The 24201-nt window shown below is 38.1% G+C and overlaps 1 protein-coding gene across 1 annotated transcript in view; it reads left to right on the forward strand.

Moving 5' to 3' along the window:
- PCBD2 (pterin-4 alpha-carbinolamine dehydratase 2) overlaps window positions 1–11791 on the forward strand; it is a 49520-nt gene extending 37729 nt beyond the window's left edge. The window contains exons 3-4 of the mRNA XM_081289413.1: window positions 10273–10353; window positions 11551–11791. Coding sequence (XP_081145539.1) covers window positions 10273–10353; window positions 11551–11646 — 177 coding nt within the window. The 3' untranslated portion in view covers window positions 11647–11791. The remainder of the gene's footprint in view (window positions 1–10272; window positions 10354–11550) is intronic.
- Window positions 11792–24201: the final 12410 nt, after the last annotated feature.

Raw genomic sequence — 24201 nt, forward strand, 5'->3', positions numbered from 1 at the left:
ATATTATTAAATTTATCAATCATTTTTTTTTCAGAATTTATGAAAATCATATGATTTTTGCCTTGACTTCACTGGTAAATTATGTTAATGTATTTTCTAATATTGAGCCATCCTTGCATTCTTAGAATAAATCTTACTTGATCATGTTCTTTTGTTCTCTTATTATGTTATTAGGTTTTATTTGTTAGGATTTTTACTAATATATTAAAACTCTGCAGTTTCACTGTATAAGCTATCTTTTTTTTTTTTTTAAAGAGAGAGTGAGAGACAGAGAGAGAGAGAATTTTAATATTTATTTATTTTTTCTTAATTCTCGGCGGACACAACATCTTTGTTTGTATGTGGTGCTGAGGATCGAACCCGGGCCGCACGCACACTAGGTGAGCGCTCTACCGCTTGAGCCACATCCCCAGCCCCTATATAAGCTATCTTTATGGGTTCATGGAGACAGTATTAGGTTGGACTATAAAAATAATTTGGGATTATTTCTTTTACTATGCTCTGGATAGTTTAATTGATGTTAGAATGAAATATTCCTTGAAGGTTAGAATTCTTTTTGATTCAAAGAATCTGGATTTCTGAAATGATCTGGATCTGTTCTTATTTTATTTATTTTTTTTTGGTGTCACTCTTAGACATATTTCTTTTTATTGTTTAGATTTTTTTTTCTAATCTGGGATTTTTTTTTTTTTTTTTTGTACCAGAGATTGAACCAAGGGATGCACTTTACCCCTGAGCCACATCCCCAGCCCTTTTTATTTATTTAATTTTTGAGACAGGATCTCTTTAAGTTATTTAGGGCCTTAATAAATTGGTGAGGCTGGCCTTGAACTTGTGATCCTCCTGCCTCAACTTCCAGAGTTGCCAGGATTACAGGCCTGAGCCACTGTGCCTGGCTTGACCCAAGAGTTTTAAAAGAAGGATTTGAAAAAATTTCCAGGTAGTGTTTTTTTTTATTGCTTTATATCTGAATTTTCTTTTTAATTTATTGCAGATTGTTGTCAGTATTCTTTCTACTTTTACAATTGATTGAGATATTTTCTTTGTGGGCTAAGTATGTTTGATTTCTGTGAATTTTCAGTGGGTACTTTAAAAGCTGTGTTCTCAGTTTTTAGAGTTTAAAATATACCAATAGTTCTATCTTTTATTATTAATTATTCAAGTAGTTCATATCCTTACCTTTTTGTTTCTTAATCTGTAATAGGTTAAAGACAGAAATTAAAGTCACCAACAGTAAGTGTTTATATTTGTCCTATATTTTGTATAGTTTCTGTCTCATTATTTTGATCCTGTGTTATTTGAGGTGTAAAAATTCATAATTATTCAATCTTCATTTTGGATATACATTATAAATATTAATTGCCCTTCTTTTGTAATTTTTAGTGTTTTATCCTAAATCAGCCTATCCAATATTATATTTTCCACGACTTTTTAAAATTAGAGCATTATAATTATAATCTTTGGTTCATTTTAACAAAATAACACATGCAAGGAATTTGACTTAATTTCCTATTACCTCACTTTTCCTTCCCTCCTTCCTCCCCCCATTCTTTCTCCTCTTCTCTTATCTTCCTTTCACTCATTTATTTATTTTGGTACTGGGGATTAAACCCAGATGGCACTTTACTACTGACATACATTTCCAGCCCTTTTTATTTTTTTTTTGAGACAGGATCTCGCTAAGTTGCTTATAGCCTTGGTAAGTTGCTGAGGCTGATCTTGAACTTGCTATCTCTCCTGTCTCAGCCTCCTGAGTTGCTGGGATTATAGGCATGCGCCACTGCCCACAGCTCTTTATTTATTTATTTACTAAATATTTATTTATTTATTTTTTTAGTTGTAGTCGGGCACAATACCTTTATTTTATTTATTTATTTTAATGTGATGTTGAGGATCGAACTCAGGGCCTCGCACGTGGTAGGCGAGTGCTCTACTGCTGAGCCACAACCCCAGCCTTCTTTATTTATTTTTGATTGGTATTTTCTATATATACATACAAGGAGAAGTTCTTTTGGTACATTTATATATTTATGTAACATGCTATTGTTAAATGCATTCCATATTTCTACCCCTCTCCCTTTTTTCCCTTCCTTTCTGTCTTTGTCTTCTACTCTACTGATATACCTTATATTTTCATGATATCCAGTCTCCTCCCTTGCCACCTTCTTTCCCTTATTTTGCTCTAGCTTCCACATATGAGAGAAAACAGCTCTTGATTTTCTGAGTCTGGCGTATTTCACTTAGCATAATTTTCTCCTTCTCCCTTCATTTACCAGCAAATGCCATTATTTCCTTTTTCTTTATGGCTAAGTGTAACTCCTTTAACTGTGTGTAAATACCATATTTTTTAAATTTTTGTTTTTGTACTTGTTCATGTGCTTTTATTTTCAGTGATTGAACTTTGCTTTGTGATCCAGTATGAAAGTTTTTTCTTATTTTAATTTTCTGGATTTAGTCTCTTTACATTGTTGATTAGACAGACATTTGGTCTAAAAAACATAACAGAACCAACATACTTTTTCTTCCTTATTTTAAATCATATCATCTATATATGATTTTTGTTATGTTTTAAAATTTTCTTATTTGTTTTCTTTACTTTGTTGGGAATGTTTATTTTTATTTTATTATTGTGGGTACTGTTATAATTTTACATAAAATTTTTAGTCCTCTGTTTCTTTAAATAGCATTCCCATTATGCAATTTCAGAATTATGCTTCTACTCTATCCTACTTTACTATTTAATTTTCGTCTGTATTATTTTTTAGTTCTAGTGCTTATGTTTTATAACCTTCAATATACTTATTTCTCTAACACTGAATCTTGTGTTACTCAAAAATTTTGTTTTACTCTCATTTGTCTTTCTCATTGCTTTCCCCTTTTCTTTGAACCCCTTAAATTGTTTATAACATTTATGTTTTATTCTGTAACTTTAATCCCCATAATTCTGTTAAATGAATTCCTGAAGCTGAATGAATATATTATTTACTGCCAATGCCTTTGGTACAGTTTTCCCATTCATCTCTTACAGTTCATCATTTAATAGTTTTCTCAAGATGGGTGAATGGGAAATTCCCTCAAGTTCATTTCTAAAATGTCTATTGTATTTAGTTTCTGAAGAACAGTTTAGCTGGGTATAAAATTTTGTTTGCATTTTCATTTTCTAAAATGTCTTTGTGATTATTATTTCTCTGACTTCTAATGTTGAATGTTGGTATACAGAAGTTGAGGTCAGCAGATCCTTTTCATCCTTACACTTGAATTAATCTTTTTGACTAGATGCCAAAAAGATGTTTAAAAATTTTTAAGTTCACTAACTTTCCTAGGATGGGTAGACCTGGTTAAATTTTTACAATTTATAGATTTAAATCTCTTATTTCTGGGAAAATTTAAAATTCTATCTCCATGTTTTTCCTGTTCCTTTTTTTTTTTTTATACTGGGGGCTGACCCCAGGTGCACTTAATCACAGAGCCACATCCCCAGCCCTTTTTATTTTTAGTTATTTTGAGACAGGGTCTTGCTAAGTTGCCTAGAGCCTCACTAAGTTGCTGAGGCTGGCTTTGAACTCGCAATCATCCTGCCTCAGCCTCCTGAGTTGCTGGGATTACAGGTGAGTGTGCTGCACCTGGCTGCTCCATCTTTTTTTGTTTTATTGTGATAATTAACTCTTATGTTAGTTCTCCTTTATTTTCCTCGTATATTTATTTTTGTGTAATCTTCTAAACTCTTGTTGATTTCTATTTCTTTTTTGCCCACTTTCTTGGTCCTGTCGTGTAAGTCTCTTACTGAGTTGTTGGTGGTATCTCTTCTGCCTTGAGCTATTTACAGCTTTCTTTGATGCAATGGTTTTAGAGGCCTACACTTTTAGCTCAAGACCTTTTGCTTCCAACTGGAATCCTTGCCAGTAAATAGCTATGCTGTAAAAAGAAATCTTCTAAAGGGACAGTTGCCTTTCATCATTCGTTGAGTGTTTGGTCATGTTTCTTCATTGTATTTCAGATAATTAAAATTCCCCTTTGAATTTTTTCTTTTTTCCTCTCTTATCTACTCATCTAAGTTCCTTATGTAGTCATTCTTATAATTTGAATGTGTATTTTTTAAAAAAAAATATTTATTTTTTTAGTTGTAGTTGGATACAATACCTTTATTTATTTATTTTTATGTGATGCTGAGGATCGAACCCAGGGCCCTGCATTTGCTAGGCGAGCACTCTACCGCTGAGCCACAGTCCCAGCCGAACATGTATTCTTATGGATGTTTTAGATTTGTAGTTTTAAAAATAAATATTTTGGAAATTTTTGGTTCTTTTATGTAGAAGGAAGATTATGGAATTGTCTCTTTGCCCACAAAGCAGATTGAGTATTCTTCCCAGAAGGAAGAATTATGACTATGTCCTATACAATGGCTTATCAGGCTTGTGATACTTTCTATCAGTTGAAGAGTAATATGCAAAACTGAGGAAAATACAAGTTTGAATAGTCTTTATTTTTTTTTCTTCTGAGGGTTTTTTTGGTCCCTCTATAACCTGAAGAGAAAGCCATGCTCACAGCCAAAGTATGACACCCAGGGTTTTTATTGTCTTTGCAGTCTCGTCTTCACAGGAGTGAAGACAACCCACGTCTGTGCAGAACAACCATAAACCCCATGCTTCCTGTGTCATGGGTCCAGGGGTAGGAGGTGACAGATTCACGGTTGGTACATTCAACAGCCTGGTAGGCCTTTCCTTTAGGGTCTGTCAGGATAGCTGCACCCCAACAAGCAATGCTGATGCCGATGACCACGTGCTGGGTGTAGCCCAGCTTCAGGGTGTCCACGCCACCAAGTACACGGATAGGCCTGTGGCCCCGAGAGAACCAGGCAACTCCAGCAGTTATTAAACAAGGGAGCTTCTGATGGGAAGTTGGGCTCTCTGGATGTACCTGGGGGTGTGGAGTTGGCTGGGGGAGGTGACCTTCCTAGGCTGCAGAAGCTGGGACAATGAAGAACCCATGTTCTGGAACTTGGACCAGTCCTAACAAAACTCTGGTTCTTGAATGGTCTTTAGATGTGTGCTTTTAAAATATTTATATAGAGTTAAAGATTTGAAGATAGTCAAAGATTTGAAGAGCACTTCTGACCATGTCCAGGTCATCACTGTATCCATTTGGCTCTTAGGAAGTGGTTAGGGATTCTAGGCATGTTTTTAGTTAGGTTTTTGTTGCTGTGACCAAAATACTGACAAGAGCAACTTACAGGAGGACACGTTTATTTGGGGCTCACTAATTCAGAGGTCTCGGTCCATAGACAGCTGAATCCATTCCTTGGGGCTCCAGTTGAAGCAGCACATCATGGAGGAGTGCTCAGTGGAGGAAAGATGCTCAGTTCATGGCTGGGCCAGGAAGGGGGGTGGGAGAGGGAACCCAGTGAAGGGGGCCCAGGGAAGATGCACCCTCTGGGGTGTGCCCTTGGTGACTGACCTCCTCCAGCCACACCCCTCCTGCCTACAGTTACCACCCTGTCAGTCCATTCAAATGAGGAATGGATTAAAGGAAAGGTCACACTTCTAATCCAGTCACTTCACCTCTGAACATTCCTTCATTGACACAGGAGCTTTTGAGGGACACCTCACATCCAAATCGTAACAAGGCATCATTTTGGACCTTTTAGGATGACATGGCTCAAAGAAATTATGACCACAGGGCTTAAGAAGTTGAGCAGTGACAGACTGTGTCCACATAATTTCTTGCCATTAAGCTTATTTCCCCAGACATTGTGCGATCCGTATACGTATGGGGGTCTCTGTGACAAATGGGAAAAGAAGGGCCATTCTTCTCAGAAACAACTGAATCTTAGATTCTCAGGCCTGTGGAAAACTTTTTACCCCTAATTGTGTTTTGTCAAGTTTATCTTATTCAGCTTGACAGAAGCAGTAGAGGTATCAGTGTGTGCCGTTGTTGATATCTTATTCTATGCCAAATGCTTGCTAAGTGCCTGTATGTACCCATATAATTTTTTATTAAAATGGTTACATGAGTTATTATTATTTCCATTTTAATAATAAGAAAACAGACTCGTCTTCACAGGAGTGAAGACAACCCATGACAGTTAAATGGTAGAGTCAGTTTCAATCCAGGATTCCCAGGCCCCAAAGGACAGGCCCTGAACAGCTGTATTATCTCTATATACCTAAGGGGCATACTGCAGACTCATAAAAGAAAAAGCTTCTATCATGTAAATACAATTTATTAAAAAAAAATAACTCATCTAAAGAAGTACACATTGTATCTCTGCTAATACTAAATAAGACACCTCCACTGCAGAAGAGAAATTTTCATTAACACCATTTAATACAGGTTAGCTTTGTTTGAATAATTAAAACAGACTTTCCCATCCTGCTTGTACCCTCCATAGAATCTGGAGAATCAGATTGTGGATTGAGAAGGGCTGGGAGAGTAAATGCTGTTTTTCCACGAATAATTCCACAAATGGTTAAGTGGGTTTTGCTTGAGCTTCCTTTTCCTAATGGGGAAAACATTCAGTTCTTAAATGTCAAAATGGAAATCTTTATCCCGAATAAAGAGATGGGAACTGTAACGAACAGTATAGAATTGTTTAAAATGGTTTGTCTTCATAATAGCTGCCATTCTGACTGGAGTGAAATGATATCTTAGAGTAGTTTTGATTTGCATTTCTCTAATTGCTAGAGGTGATGAACATTTTTTCATATATCTGTTGATTGATTGTATATCATCTTCTGAGAAGTGTCTGTTCAGGTCCTTGGTGCTGGCGAGGATGTGGGGAAAAAGGCACACTCATACACGGCTGGTGGAACTGCAAATTGGTGCAGCCAATATGGAAAGTAGTAGGGAGATTCATTGGAAATCTGGGAATGGAACCACCATTTGACCCAACTATCCCTCTCCTCAGTCTAAACCCAAAGGACTTAAAATCAGCACACTACAGGGACACAGACACATCAGTGTTTATAGCAGCATAATTCATAATAGCTAAACTGTGGAGCCAACCTAGATGCTCTTCAGTAGATGAATGGATAAAAAATATGTGTCATATATACACAATGGAATATTACTCATCAATAAAAGAGAATAAAATCATGGGCATTTGCAGGTAAATGGACGGAGTTGGAGAAGATAATGCTAAGTGAAGTTAGCCAATCCCCAAAAAAACAAATGCCGAATGTTTTCGGAGGTTGATATAAGGAGGTTGACTCATAGTGGGGTAGGGAGGGGGAGCATGGGAGGAATAGACCAACTCTACATAGAGCAGAGAGGAGGGAGGGAAAGGGAGGAGGCAGGGGGTTAGCAAGGATGGTGGAATGTGACAGACATCACTATCCAAAGTGCATGTATGAAGACATGAATTGGTGTCAACATACTTTATATATAACCAGAGATATAAAAAATTGTGCTGTATATGTGCAATAAGAATTGTAATACATTCCACTGTCATTTATTTTTTTAAAAAATCAATTAAAAAAAAGAATTGTTTAAAATGGTATCAAGCATACTCTTCCACTGTTAACTAGGAAATGTGCTCTTATGTCATTTGGTGATCCAAAAAACATTGCCCAACCACCAACATATTGGTTTTTCTGGATGGGGTAATGAAGTTAAATATTTATTTATGTGGGTGTAATGGGAACTGCCCTGTGAATTCCATCTAACTTTGTAATTAATGTGCCATTGCCTTAACCTGACCAAGTATTTCTGCTTTCTGCACACAAGAGACAGACTTCTGCTATTGTTTGCAGTTACTCTCATAAAAATTTGAAAGCGATGATATCAAATCAGAGACTCTGCGTCTGATAAAAGAAAAAGTTGGCTCCGATCTACATATTGTGGGGTCGGGCTCCAAATTCCTTAATAGGACACCCACAGCACAAGAGTTAATAACAAGAATCAACAAATGGGACTTACTTAAACTAAAAAGTTTTTTTCTCAGCAAGAGAAACAATAAGAGAGGTAAATAGGGAGCCTACATCCTGGGAACAAATTTTTACTCCTCACACTTCAGATAGAGCCCTAATATCCAGAGTATACAAAGAACTCAAAAAATTAGACAATAAGATAACAAATAACCCAATCAACAAATGGGCCAAGGACCTGAACAGACACTTCTCAGAGGAGGATATACAATCAATCAACAAGTACATGAAAAAATGCTCACCATCTCTAGCAGTCAGAGAAATGCAAATCAAAACCACCCTAAGATACCATCTCACTCCAGTAAGATTGGCAGCCACTATGAAGTCAAACAACAACAAGTGCTGGAGAGGATGTGGAGAAAAGGGTACACTTGTACATTGCTGGTGGGACTGCAAATTGGTGCGGCCAATTTGGAAAGCAGTTTGGAGATTCCTGAGAAAGATGGGAATGGAACCACCATTTGACCCTGCTATTGCCCTTCTCGGACTATTCCCTGAAGACCTTAAAAGAGCATGCTACAGGGATACTGCCACATTGATGTTCATAGCAGCACAATTCACAATAGCTAGACTGTGGAACCAACCCAGATGCCCTTCAATAGATGAATGGATAAAAAAATGTGGCATCTATACACAATGGAGTACTATGCAGCAATAAAAAATGACAAAATCATAGAATTTGCAGGGAAATGGATGGCACTAGAGCAGATTATGCTTAGTGAAGCTAGCCAATCCCTAAAAAACAAATACCAAATGTCTTCTTTGATATAATGAGAGCAACTATGAACAGAGCAGGGAGGAAGAGCAGGAAGAAAAGATTAACATTAAACAGAGACATGAGATGGGAGGGAAAGGGAGAGAAAAGGGAAATTGCATGGAAATGAAGGGAGACCCTCATTGCTATACAAAATTACATATAAGAGGTTGTGAGGGGAATGGGAAAATAAACAAGGAGAGAAATGAATTACAGTAGATGGGGTAGAGAGAGAAGGTGGGAGGGGAGGGGAGGGGGGATAGTAGGGGATAGGAAAGGTAGCAGAATACAACAGTCACTAATAGGGCATTATGTAAAATTGTGGATGTGTAACCGACGTGATTCTGCAATCTGCATTTGGGGTAAAATTGGGGGTTCATAACCCACTTCAATCTAATGTATGAAATATGATATGTCAAGAGCTTTGTAATGTTGTGAACAACCAATAAAAAAAAAATTGAAAGCGAGAAGTTTGTCTTCTTTTTTTTAAATTTTATTTATTGTTGGTCGTTCAAAACATTACATAGTTCTTAATATATCATATTTCACAGTTTGATTCAAGTGGGTTATGAACTCCCATTTTTACCCCGTATACAGATTGCTGTATCACATCAGTTACACTTCCATTGATTTACATATCAGTAGACCATTCCTCTTGTCTGATTTTTATTTCCCGGATTAAAGACTATTTAAATGATAGTTCTCAGATGATTACTCCCTTCATGATAACTTAGAGGACTTTTAACCCCACCCAGACCCAAATTTCTTTTAGAAGAACTGAAATAATCTGGAAATGAGCAGAGAACTAAAAACCAGCCACAGGCCAAAGTCTGAACATGAAGCAGAAGAGATCTTCTGCTTCATGTTTCTATGTTTCTGTGGTAAGACGACAGAACCCCAGAGGTTCAGACTTTGGCCTGTGGCTGGTTTTTAGTCCTCTGCTCATTTCCAGCTTGTTTTGTGTCCTGAGGCAGACGCACTGATACCTCAGAGCAACAGGGCGGGGCAGTAGCAAGAAGACCCAGAGCAGGCAAGCTGTTCTTTTCTCTTTTGCTCTAGAATGCAGTGAAAAATAGCCCTTCATTCCTCCCACCTGAGAGATGGGGTGAGGAAGTAGTTCAGGTCTGCCAGTGCTTTTGTTCAAGTCACACTCAGAAGACCTTTTTCCGTCATCTCATGGTTGATGCCTTAGCAACCCAGTCACTAAAACAAACGGCACAGAGCTGCAAACAAAGTGACTCCTAAGATTTGGGGCCAGGTAGTGAAACCCAGTGCACCGAGTTGGGGAAATTATTCCTGTGCTATTTTGGAGAGTCTTGTCCTGAGGACAATTAAACAGTCCAGACAGGTCACTGTGTGAGACCAATTTCCTGGTTTGTTTATTTGAGCCTGATTGTTTTCACCACTGAGCAGCCGGACACAGTCTGCCACACCGTTACCCCAGGCCTGCAGAGAGCGATCCTTTCATTTTTGATTTCTCCAGGCTTCCTACGGATTCTAGCATGTCTTTATCTGGTGGGGTTGCTCTGGAGTCTCTCAGGCACAGACAGGGTGGAGGACAATATCAGTGATTGCTCTTGACTTCATCTTATACAGGCATTTGGCTTTATGTCCCGAGTCGCCCTACAAGCAGAGAAGATGAATCATCACCCCGAGTGGCTCAATGTGTACAACAAGGTAAATGGATCGCCTTATTTTGGGATCAATTTTAATTATGGAGTTCGAGAAACTTCTTTCTTCTTTTCTTCCTTGTCATCTTGTGCAACTAAATGTGCTTGTGCTTAAGAAAGTATTTTCTGATTCTTTCTCTTAGAATCCCTGTGTATTATTGCAAATTAGTGACAAATTTCAGATCTGCTCATGAGAATAAGCTCTTTATTTTCATGTTTGTCTTCTACTGAAACTTTTAATAAAAAGAAAGTTGGGCCTAATTAGGTTCCTGAATTAAACTTGAATATCAGCCACGCAGGTAAACTTTTAAATTGAAAATAATTTATTGAAAGAAAGGGTTGCAAATAAGATAGATATGTCCTAATCATCTTATTGAAATATATTTTCTCAGGAATTATACTTTATAAAATAACTATTAAATTCTGGATCCTCAAAATTTACAAAGTTTTAGAGACCACAGTGAGAAGAATCATGTTCCCCCCAAAAAGTGTCCTTGTCTTTATGGTCACACCGTTTGAAGTATCTTACCATCCAGGTTTCTGTGTTTATTTTCTCTCTGGAAGTCCTCTTTGAAAAAAGAAACATCACCATTCTTGGTTATATATATATATATATATATATATATATATATATATATATATATATACTTTTTTGAATAATTCAAAGCACCCCCATACTAGCATCAACTTTTCTTTCCTAGTTGCCTTTCTTTGCCCATAATTTTATTTTGCTTTTTAACCAATTTGTCAAGAGGTAGCGTTCCCAACACACACCCCTTTCCTAATTTGGAAATGTGCTTTTTTTAACATCACTGCTAAGACATTACATTTGATAGCTTGGCTTTTCTCAGTGGCCCCAAAATAGTTGGTGTAATTAAAGTAATGGGAGTTAAAATGGAACCCCAGTCTCTCTTTTTTTCTCAAGAAATGAGGTTTGAGATCCTGGCAGCTAAATTTCCTCCTCGTATAGGACAACCTTTTTATCCTGGGTGGCTGCCGGGCCCCCTCTGATGAAGACTGTGGTCCTGGAGTTTGCTGGGTTTTGGAAATGCTGTGTTTATTGTTCATAATGTATTTTCTAAATCATTTGATCCCTCTGATTCTCAAATATGAATGTTGGATAATAAATTGATTTCTGAACCACCCAAGGAGAATTCCATGAATTATAGCTCAGGGTTTTAAAAGCTGCTTTCTTCTTTCTTAGGTCCAGATAACCCTCACCTCTCATGACTCTGGCGGACTGACCAAAAGAGATGTGAGACTGGCCAAGTTTATTGAGAAAGTGGCTGCTTCTGTGTGATTTCTTCAAAATGCATGCAAAATCTTATATACTGCTGCAGTATGTCTTGAAGGCAATTTACATAAACAAAAATCAAGTTTTAAAGGAGTTCATCCTTCTACATTTTGTATAATCAGTGTGTAAATACAAGATGACCTAAACCTGAGCCTAAGGTGTTTTTTATTACATCTATTCACAGGAGGCATAAGATAACTCAACCTAGCAATTACATTAATAATATTTAAAGAGAGAAATGGATTCTTAAAAAACAGAACTTAGGAAAGGGAATAGTCATGTATTTCATAACCCAGAAATTCAAAATCATGACTTTATAAAAGCATTGTGTTGAAGAATAGTTGTAAGGTACAGGAATTAGGCACTTTGCAGGGAATGGGTTTTAATCTTACGTAACAAATTGTAGGAAGCTAAAGTCGATTTGGATTTTGGTGCTGCTACTACTTAAGTAATTGATTAGATCATGAAAGTCACAAAAATGAGCTGTCTTGGTGTGTCTTACCTTTCAGACAGGGAGTTAGAGGATGAGGGTCTCATTCGTGGCTTCCTGCAAGATGTGGCAACACAAGGACTCTCTGTTCCGGTGATCGCTTACCAGGCCATTATTGGACTTACAGGGTTAAGGAGGAACTGAGGGTCATTTCTTTGCATCATTTGTATGTTGTGACCCCTGAACTGAGGGTCTGCAGCCTTGGGATCTCGAGATTTAACAAGGATCATCTTTGTAAGACACCTCACTTCAGAGGCCAGAAGCAGCATTCTGTTACAACAGGCAAACCTTCCCCTCCTCAGCCCAGCCCCTGCTCCAGCAGGACAGGGAGGCTGCGTTCTCCTTGAAGTCCATGCTTGGCTGGTTCTGTTAGCCAAAGAAAGACAGCTTTGGTCAGTTGGCCCCGTGGGCATGGAATGTGCAGGGAGGGGAAGGGAGCGGAGAGCCACAGGCTCTATAGTCCCCAGGGGAGCAAAAGCCTTCATACTACAACTTCTGTTTCCTAGAATTTTTCAAAGGAAAAGGCAAAGCTATGTGTTTTTTATAATCTCTTCCCTACATTATAGATTTGGAACTTTTATACATTTTTTTAATCAAAGATTTTTAGTTCATTGCTTCAATTTTTACGTGAGCCTTTTTAAAAACAATTTTTAAATTTTGTTTACTCTTATTAGTTATATATGACAGCAGAATGCAGTTCAATTCATATTACACAAATAGAGCACAACTTTTTTTAAAGAGAGAGAGAGAGAGAGAGAGAGAGAGAATTTTTTAATATTTATTTTTAGTTTTTCGGTGGACACAACATCTTTATTTTATTTGTATGTGGTGCTAAGGATCGAACCCAGCCCCCCGTGCATGCCAGGTGAGCGCGTTACTGCTTGAGCCACATCCTCAGCCCTAGAGCACAATTTTTTATGTCTCTGGTTGAACACAAAGTAGAGTCACACCATTTGTGTTTTCATATATGTACTTAGGGTGATGACATCCGTCTCATTCCACTGTCTTTCACATGGGCTTTTTAAACATGAAAAATTTTAAACATGCAAAAGTAGAATGAATAGTACATTGAACCCTTATGTATTGATCACCCAGATATAGCAGTTACCAAGATTACCACCAGTTCCTTAATATAATTCCATTTCTGTTGATAAACTATTTAAAAACAAATACCAAATAGCATGTCATTACTCTTCTGTGTTCTTCAGTAAGCATTTCTAGGAAAATATTGTCATCATCTTACATAAAACAACAATGCCATTGTCACATATAACAATATAAGCCATGATTCCCTGGCACCACCAAGTACCCAGGCCAAACCAAATTGCTCTGAGGTCAATAAAGTCTTTGGACAGTAATTTGGTTCTAGTTAGGATCCACATGAAGTCTACCCATCACATCTGGTGGCTGTGTCTTTATTCTCTCTGAGCCTAGAGCAACCACCCCTCTTCTCTCCCCAACCCTTTCTCCATGTATTTGATTTATCAAAAGTTGTCTGGTAGAAATTTGCCTCTGACTTTGGTGTCATTTAACTTGTTCCACTCACCACCAATGTAAGCCTCACCTCCTATTTTGAATGTATCTGAGGCTAGACGGATGGCTGCGTTAACATATGTCACATAGAGCACAGTGGGGGAAAGCAGGCTATAGCTCCTAATTACAAAGACCTGGAGCAGAGTTACCGGTCAGTATCCACGTGAGGGTTTGACATAAGGTCCATGTTAAGGGGACTGCATCTGCTGGAACTCAAAAACAGTTTAGAATCAAAGATCCTGTATCAGAAGTCAGTAGAGATACTCAGGGTACCAAATTCCAGCAGATGAATCCCCAGACTTACTTCAAGTAACTGACTTCGCAACTTGAAAGAGACTTTGCCAAAGTTGAAGGCCCCCAAATCCTTGTGTGCTGACAGTGGTTTCTCTGATGTGGTAAGCTTTGGTTTCCCTCTGTTTTCTCTCTAAGTGATCACCAGAGGAGAGAGGAGTTAAACAGACACAGTCTACTCCTTGAGTGACTTCCATGTAACAAACCAGGGTCAGCATGTTTGACTTTGTCCTTTTCTGAAATAAAGGTAATGAAAGTTTGGGAAATAATGGCTACTTTCTGTCATTGATATGATTTAAGAAATCTGGAAATAAATAAAATAAGCATGGTTCTTTGTATTTTCACTATAGGCAGAAAGCAGCAGCCTGTATATTATATTTGAAATAAGCCCGACTTCTATCAATGTATTGAATAATTGTCTACAGTATTAGTATGGAACAGTGTGAATACTCTCTAATTCACACTCAAAAATGTAATAGTTGAACTTTCAGTTTTGTAAACTTTCCATCCCAGTAATAGGGTTTGGCTGTTATCATATGTGAACTTTGTATTTCAGCGCCAATTTCTTGGGACCACGATTGAAGGGTCCCCAGGCTGCTGTGCCTGCTGAGGCAGCTGAGGTAGGGCTGTCCAGGCCCGGCAGAGTGAGCTGCTGCTGATAGGGCGGGAGAGGTGGCACTTGGGCTTCTCATCCGGGAATGCCTGTCCTGCCCACCTGCGTGTGGGAAGATCTGGATTTCAGGAGGCCCTGGATGAGCTCACCACCTCCGAGTTCCTGTTGCGCTCCCCTCTCCCAGCTGGAGTTCTGTTCCCAGACTGTCTTCATCAGTGGCTTCCGAAACCGCATTCAGCTGTGATGGGCCGCCCTGATGTGGTTCACTAGGAACAACTGGGCTCTTTCTCCTGCCTGCAGCTGGCTGTCTCTCCTCACCACCGCACCCAGCATTACATTTTTAATCCCTTCTCTGTTTTTTTTTCCCAGAGGAAGTCCCAGAAGTGTCCCTCTGGGGTCCTTACAGATGCACTTCCACTGTGCCACACTGAGTGATGCTACTCAGTTCAGTATCCTGTTCATCTAGCTTGTGTGCTGCAGGGGATGAGGGCGGGTTAACATCTTGGGGCAGGTGGGGATGCAGAGCTGACTCAGCCCTTCTGAGCAACTGCTGCAGAAGGCCACTGTGGCATTAGGGGGACACATGACCAAAGAAAGCAATAGGAGTCATAGGAAGAACTGGTCTCTTTTTCTCTCTGAGGGAGAAAGGGTAGACTCAGGGGGTGCAGCTAAAGTTTGAATCTTAGGTAATCTTGGTAATCAAGCTGATTAAAATTTGCTGTGATGATTTGTTTTTATTTAACAGGTAATAACTATATCTGTGGGGTACAGTGTGATGTTTTGGTATATTTATACATTGTATATTGATCAACTCAGGATGCTTAGGTTCCCCATCATCTCAAAAATCTATCATTATTTTATTTTGGGAATGTTAAAAATCTTTTGTTTTGAATTTTATGATACAGTACTGTTAACTGTAATCACCCTCTGTGTAATAATTCACCAGAACTTTTTCATCCTGTCTGGCTAGGAGTAAATAAGATGTTGTCACCCAGTTCAGTATATTTTCCAACCAGGAATGGAAATATGCACTTACTTTAAAATACCAAGGACAGCAGAGATGGTGGGGTGGTTACCTCATTTTTTAATGGTCCAAGAATTTAGGTTTCGAGGAAATCGACCAATTTAGCCACTGAACATTTAATACAACATACAGCTAAGCAGATCTGTCTTGATTTGCTTTGAAGGCTAAAGGGGCTGGGGGAGGATATATTAATCCTGAGAGTTGAACAGAACAAAAATCCTGATATAGTAGACCATCCCTTACACCCTGCTTAGGTGTTTCATACACACATATATCCCGTGCCCCAAATGAGCCAACATAGGGCCTATGTTACCTTCTCTGCCCCTCCTAATTCTTTTGTCCTAGTCCCAAATGGATCATAATCCTTCCTTCCAGATGTTTCCATTGCTGGCCCTGATGTGTTCTCTCACAGAATCATAGAGAACTTTGCTTTTTTTTTTTTCTTTTTTTCTTTATTACATGACCCTCAACTTTTTTCTAACATATCATTAAGGGTCTAACAGATGGGACACTTCTTGAAGTGGGAACCTTTGCCCTATCTCTAGTGTTGCCCAGCATTCGCCCAAACTTTACCGTTGCTGGGTGCGTGTGAAGCCCCTTGCTCAACTGAAGCACTGTTTCCTTGAGAAGAAGGATCCTGGGACAGGCTTGCTGGGTGCACCCCACTCAGTGGTCTGTAGGCTAGTGATGCGCTGGAATGCCTGAGAGTGATCTCATAAAGCCAAGATTCCCTCGTGGACCCTTTTCTGCTGCCTCTTGGAATTCAGACACCAAGGGGATCTCTAAGTAGAGATTTTTTTGATTAGCCATAAAAGCAAGGAATAAAAAATTGAAAAATTTTAAAATGTCTCAGGCCATTTACGAAGATGTGCCACCAAATTCTACTTCCAGTTCGCTGTTTGGTGCTGCATCACAGGCGTTCTGTGGGAGATGCAGGAAATTTAAGTAAATATTTCTATTTCCGTTGTTAAGAATCGTGTAAAGGGCAGGGTGCAGGTGGGTGTCAGCTTTCTAGCCTCTTCCACACGCTTGTGGGCTTCCCAGGTGGAGGGCACCTCTGATCGTGGGTTTCCCTAGTTGGTGAGGCTGGCACACTGTTACTGACCTGCAGACGGCAGACTCAGTGTTATCTTTTCCTGTTAAATAATTTGAAGCCTTTTAAAATTTTGTAATAGACTCGATTTAAAGCCAGAAAATGAAAATTACACATCTTGTTTTTATAAATCACAGAGGTATATATGATATTCATGCACACAGCACACTTTTTTTTTTTAAAGACATGATCTTGCTATGTTGCCCAGGGGTGGTCTTCAGCTTGTGAACTCAGGTGATCCTCCTGCCTCAGCCTCCCAAGTAGATGGAACTATAGATAACAGCCATTTTGCTTGGTTACATTCTGTATTTTTTTCACCTTAATGAAAATGAGAAAAAAAAAACTAATCTTTGAGAAAATTTGCAAGGCACAGATAAATGTAAATGAATAATAATAAGAATGACATAACTTCACCACTATTCACACTTTGACATATTTCTTGCTGAGTGTTTTCTACCCATTTTATATCATGTTTTTAAAATTTTTTTTTATTATTGTTTCAAGGTCTACCAGAGAGTAAACAGTTTTTCTAAATCATGAAAAAATGCATAGCAAGGGCTGGGGTCGTGGCTCAGTGGTAGAACTCTTGCTTAGCATGTGTGAGGCACTGAGTTTGATTCTCAGCACTGCATATCAATAAATAAAATAAAGGTCCATCAACAATTAGAAAAAGTATTTTAAAAAATACATAGCCATATTTTAAGGTCTATGTTTCATGAGATGGAGATGCCAGAGTTTACTTAACCACTCCTTTTTGTTAGATTTTAAAATTGTTTTCAGTTTCTCACTACTATAAATAATACAGGAGTAAACATCTTTGGCTAAAGTCACTTCCTGTGTTTTACATTGTTCTTTTGGAATAGATTTCACAGGTGAGAGGATAGGAACAGTTCTGGGCTCTTTAGAAAAGCTGTCAATTTAGCTGGGCCTGGTGATGCATGCTTGTAATCCTTGCAACTCTGGGAGATTAAGTCAGGAAGATCACAGGTTCAAGGTCAGTCTGGGCAATTTAGGAAGACTCTCCCTGTCTCAAAAGGAAAAAAGAAAAGAAAAGAAAAGAAAAGCCGGTCAACTTAGATTTCCCTGGAGGCTTATGAGACTACCCCATCATTCTCCACTTTGACAGCATTAAATACTATTATGCTTATTTTTTATTTATTTTATTTTTATGTGGTGCTGAGGATCAAACCCAGTGCCTCACATGTGCTAGGCAAGGGCTCTGTCACTGAGCTATAACCCCAGCCCACTATCATGTTCAAGTCTTTGCTAATTTTATAAGCAAAAGTGATTTTTTTTAAAAAGACTCCCTGACATTTGGGGCTTATTTCGGCCACTTGTTTTTCTTTCATAAGTTGTGTGCCCATTTTTGTCTTAGAGTGTTCAATTTTTTTTTATCATTGATTTGTAAGCAATTGTGTAGATGATGATTTGATTGTTATCAGTTTTTTTTCTATCAGACCTATAGTATTTAACCTTTTCACATTGTATTTCTAGTACTTACTGTGTTGCTTGGCATGTAATAATCACTCAATAAAAATTTGTAAATGAGTAAATGAAGGCTTAGAGGTTCGCTAAGAGGCGGACATTGATGATGATCACACATATTTCAGTTGTCATTCATTCAGCATTAATTGCTATTTGAAATGTATGTGGATTTATATTCACAAAAGGGGAAAAGCAGACCCTGATCCCTACAAAAAGGTGTGCATTGTAACTCTGCTGTGTAACAATACCTCTTATTCACCTTTTTAATAGGAGGAAAGACCGTCAATGTCAGGCATTTGTGAGGAGAGTCATAAGGAGTCATCTCTTTCAGATAATTATGATTAGCACCGTCTCTTTGAATGCCTTTCTTACAGTCTTGTGGACCAGTTATAAAATAAGATACCGCTTGTACAGAGTTTTTGAGGTAAGCTGAAAAAAGGGGTCCATTTTCTTCTATTTTACCTGTTTTATTTCTGGAAATGTTCTAAAATCCTGAAGCTATTTTATTTCAAAAAATTTTCCACAGAAGTATTCTAAGGACCTTTAGAATATACTCTAAAACCTAGGCAGATGGTAACAGGAGTGGCAGTGAGACATGGATTTTAAAGTTTCCTAAATTCTTTTTAAAATAGCCATTAGAGAGCAAAACTAAAAACCCATGGGAAAAATTTACAGCAAAACTAGTTACTGAGAGCAGCCAGGTGAGGTGGCGAAGCCTATAATCCCAGTGGTTCTGGAGGCTGAGGCAGGAGGATCATGAGTTCAAAGCCAACCTCAGCAACAGTGAGGTCGCTGAGCAACTCAGTGAGACCCTGTCTCTAAATAAAATACAAAATAGGGCTGGGGATGTGGGCTCAGTGGCCAAGTGCCCCTGAGTTTAATCCCTGGTGCACCTCCTCCAAAAAAAACAAAACAAAACAAAAAAAAAAAAAACACAAAACCTTGGAGCCATTAAGAACATGCCATTAGCTTCTGTGGGGGAAGAGGCAGAGGGGAATTGGTAGGTATTCCCTGGAATGTGTGATGGGCTGATGTGAGAACAGCTTTTGGGAATAGTATTGCCTAATCCAATACTGGGGGAGTGCAGAAGGATCCAGATAATTTCTGAAGGAGCTGGGGCAGTCCAGACCCAATAAACCAACCCTGCAAGTCTCCCTTCAAAGGTAGAGCTGCACAGTTAGGAGAAATACTGGAAGTGGAATAAAAATGAGCAAATTAGAGACAGCTGAAGAAAGAGATGTGAACAGAATTAGGAAACCTCAAAAATCCAACTACCACATTTTAAAACATAACCTAAAAGCAGAAGACAGCTCAGTGAAGTTAGAACCACACTTTCTTCTAAAAGTGCAGGAAAACTAATTGGACATAAAAAAAAAACACACTATAAAAGGATTGAAGGAAAACAGCCTACAAAATTTTTATAAGAAAAAAAAAGTGGAGAATCACATTTCTATGATTAAAGCAAGTCTACTGCAAAGGTATGCCCACAAACGGATAAAAATTATAGCATATGATTTTAAAACAGGGTAAATGTTTAAGAAACTGATCAAGTTAGGAAAAGAACAGAAGTGAAGTGACAAAACTCAAGAAAGAATTAGAAAGCCAAGAAAAATAAAAAATGAAGACTAATTAAGGGCAATTACATACAATAGACAATTGCTTAAGAGAAATACATGATTAAGTAGAGGAAGTTTTTTTTAAAAAAACAAAAAACAAGAAATGAACAGATGGAAAAATTTCAGGAGAAAACAATGAACAATGACAATGGGAAAAAATTCAATATAAAGATAATAGGAAGGCTGGGGTCATAGCTCAGAGCGCTTTCCTAGCATGTGTGAGGCACTTGGTTTGATTCTCAGCACTGCATATAAATAAAATAAAGGTCCATTGGAAACTAAAGAAAAAAGATAGTGGGAGCCCCTGCATTTCAGAATAAATGCTAAAATCTATCATGCCCCCCCATTACCTTAATAAAAGACCTCAATTTATATGTTGAAAGAGCACACGTCACATACCTGAGAATATGGATTTAGAACAAGCACCAAAACACATCTAGTAGAATTTTGGCACTATACAGGCAAGAAGAGTAGGGGAAACTGTAACCAGCTAGGAAATGTGGCTTCTAAGGAGAAGAAAATTAATTATCATCAGACTTCACTGTGGTAATGCTTCAGGCCAGAAGATAATGGAGATAATTAAGATTTTTCAGCAAAGAAAATGTGAACCAAGTTTTTCAGATCAGCAAAACTGACTTTCAAGTACCAAGGGCACAAACTGTCACATTCAAAAACTTGGAGAATGGTCTTTCCAGGAACCCTTTCTTAGGTGTCTACTACAGAATAAGTTGAGCCAACCAAAACAACTTTATACTTCTGATGATAGCATTAAATATATAGTTATTTGTGAAAGCAATTAATTGTGGTTTAACAGGGAAAGAGTATCGGATAATGAATATATTACCTGACAACAAATATACAGTATGACTATAAAAATGGGAGCCATTGGGAAGAGCAAGTGCAAAAAAATTTTAAACCATTTTCAGTAATCAACTTGGTGATGCTATGAGTAGTAGTATTCCGAGACGGATGAGCATGGGTTAATTATGTGATATTTTTTGGGATCCTATCTTTCATCGTCTATGTTCTTGAGAACCAGGATGTTAATGGAAGAAAGGAGATAAAGATGTATAGATGAACGTTAAATAAAATTGTTGTACATTTGGATTGGAAGTATCATCCTAAACTACTGAGGTATTTTATTTTATCCTCTGAATGACTTCAAACATTGATCAACTTAGCAATTATGCATGTTTTGTGCCAATAATGTGATATTGAAATATCATTTCTCACTAAAAGAAACCAGAGTTTCTTAGAGAAAGAAGAAATGCATCAAACAATCTATGAGGTTATAATGATACACAACATAACTGGCCATTTTGGATATTTAAAAAGAGCTAATCCTTGATCTTTTTCTTTCCCCTTAGTACTGGGGATTGAATTCAGGGGCACTTTACCACTGAGCTACATCCCCAGCCTCAAATTGTGATCCTCCTGTGTCAGCCTCCTGAGTTATTGGGATTACAGGTGTGCACCTCCACATCTGGCCAATTCTTTATCTTGAAACCTACCAAATTAAAGGAAAATATCAAGATTTACTAACCTCTCTTAGATGAACTGTGACCCTGAGGGGGTCACCTACTATGTGACTACTCATTCTTAGAGTTAATATCTTTATAAAGTGTACCAGTTAATAAATGAAAAAGAAATGATAGAAAAAATCACCATTTTTTTCAATATAGTAATGGATCTAGGCATTCAGCATTAATGGTTGCTGCCATAATAAAAAAAAAAGAGATAGCTAGATGTTATATGCCTTCTGTGAAGGAATAGCACCTATAACTTTGCCAGAGATCCAACCTGAATCTGATTAAGCTGATCAACTTGGAAAACATCTTCCTAATTTTAGGAAATTTGGAAAATATAGGAACATGCAGAATGGCACCATAAGTGTGCAGTCAGCAAATACCAGACTGAAATGTTCTATGAGTTAAACTAGTTGGATGCTTTTACAGATAAACTGTAAGAAGAAAAAAGGAATGGGAGATTTAAAAAAGATAAACCAAAGTTTAAAAAATTATAAAAGGCAAGACTAAATTATAGGTTCTTGGGAGGCATATCTGGGTTTCTATCCATAACGGAATGCAAGGAAATAATTATAATTAAAAAATCCAGATAATAGTTAATTTTGTAGGTAGGGAAGGAGTTGTGATTTGAGAGGGGCACATGGAGAGGCCTGGGATAGCTGTCAAAGCTCTACTTCTTGACCTGGTGGTAGTGATAGGAGTGTTGGCCTTGTCATAATTCGTTAGGCTAATTCATGTGGTTCTATGTGTATTTTATTTTATAGTAAAATGTTAAAATATACTTCATTCAGGGTAAAACTCACATTTATTTCTTAATGGTAAAAATGGTTAGCATCAACATAATGTGCTATCAGAGGTGGTGGAGGTGGGTGGCCTACTTGAAATTCACAGGATCCACTTGGGGACACTCCTGTGAATGTGCTGGTATGGTAGCAAATTCCACACCACCACAGAGTGTGATCATGGACGGTGGGAGGTCATGTTGGTACAAGAGTGATAGGTTCAGGGAAAGAGATCTGTTGAGGAATCTAAATCCTGATTGTCCTCCGGAGGCCATAAGGTTACCAAGTATGTGTCCTTTGGGGACCCTGGTTTGCAAGCCTAGTTCTGTGTTGTGGGAAGGATGTGGACTTCGGGACTGTACAGTTGTGGGTTCAAGTCCCAGCTCTCCTACCTTTTTACTAGTTGGGAGAATTTAGGCAACTTATGTAATCTTTTTGTGGTTCAGGTACAGCATGTGTAAAATGATACACCTTCCAGGAGGCTGTGAGGCCATTGAGCATAATGTGTGAAAGCCCCTGATTAACTATGAACTGTCATGAGAAATCATTAACACTCTTGAGATCCCTCTGAAGGTTCTAGGAAAGACCTGAGAAAGGCTGATCTTTCACCTCTGGATGATCTTGAGGCTCTGAGTAAGCAGGAAATGAAGGTAAATTGCTACTATTGGCAAATTGCTGGAGCACTGAATACAGGCCCCAATACACAGAGCAAAGAGCCTTGGCAAAGACTGGGAGGCTGATTGGTTCCAGGCATTTAGGGGAATCTCCATCCAGACATTAGGAGGCCAGTGAGCTAACTGAAGGGCTGGGGATGTAGCTCAGTGGTACAGTGCCTGGCTGTCTTGCATGCACAAGGCCCTGGGTACAGTCTTCAGTACTGCAGTAAACAGACAAACGAGCTGACTGAACAGAGGCTTTGATGACCACACACAACAGACTACAGACTTGACAGAATTCAGGAAAGGCACTTGGAAAAGAAAGAAACTAACAATTAACCATACTGAAACAAACCCTGGAGAGAGGGGAGAAGCTGATTCCCAGTTGTGACATGTTATTTAAAAAGTCAAATTTTTAACAACAAAAAAATTATGAGACATGCAAAGAAACCAAGAGTGTTCAAACCAAAAATGTTGATCTTAAGGAAGAGAGTAGAACCGTGATTTCTAGAGGCTTGGAAGGAGAGGGGCAGAGAAGATGAAAGAAGTTCGGAAAAACAGGTGCTAAAGTATAGTTAAATAGGAGGGATATGTTTTTTTTTTTTTTATTGTTCCCCAGCATAGTAGGCGAATAGTTTATAACAACTCATTATATATTTTAGGAAGGACTAGAAGATAGGAGTTTAAAGGCTCCAAATACAAAGATAAGAAGATGGCAATGCTAATTATTCTAATTTGATTATTATACATTGTATACATGCATTGAATATTGTCACTCTGGAGCCCACCAGTATGTACCATTATTATGTGTCAATTAAAAAGAAAAAAAAATCAGATTTGGTATGTAGCACAGTGGTAGAGTGCTTGCTTAGCATTCTTGAGGCCCTGGATTCTTTTGCTACTTGTGAAAAAAATAATAAAGAAAATGAAAGAAAAATAAAACAAAAAACAATGCATAAAAAGAATGTATGTCCCATACACAAGAAGAGAAGCAATCAGTGGAAACTCTCCTTGAGGAAGTCCATTTGTTGGACATACTAAGCAAGTACTTTATTATTTATTTGTTTATTTTGTGGTGTTGGGGAATTGAACTCAGGGTCTTGCTAATGTTGGGCAAGCACTCCACACAGAGCTACTTCCCCAGACATTTAAACAAATACTTTTAAAAAGCAGCTATTATAAATATTTTCAAAGAACTAAAGAAAAACATATCTATAGAACTAAAGGAAAATATGAAAACAATGTCTCACCAGAGATTATGGAGAGATGAAAATGGTTACAAACAGCCAAATACAAACAGGATGAGCTGGTGCACAGCCTTAGTGCCAGTGACTCAAAAGGCTGAGTCAGGAGGATCACAGTCCAAGGCCAGCCTTGGCAACTTAGACCCTGTCTCAAATTAAAAAAAAAAAAAAAAAAGTGGAAGCTCATTTGTAGAGTGCCCCCGGAAAA

This window comes from Spermophilus citellus, assembly GCF_964194105.1.
Source record: "Spermophilus citellus genome assembly, chromosome: 1".
NCBI classification, from domain to species: Eukaryota; Metazoa; Chordata; class Mammalia; order Rodentia; family Sciuridae; genus Spermophilus; species Spermophilus citellus.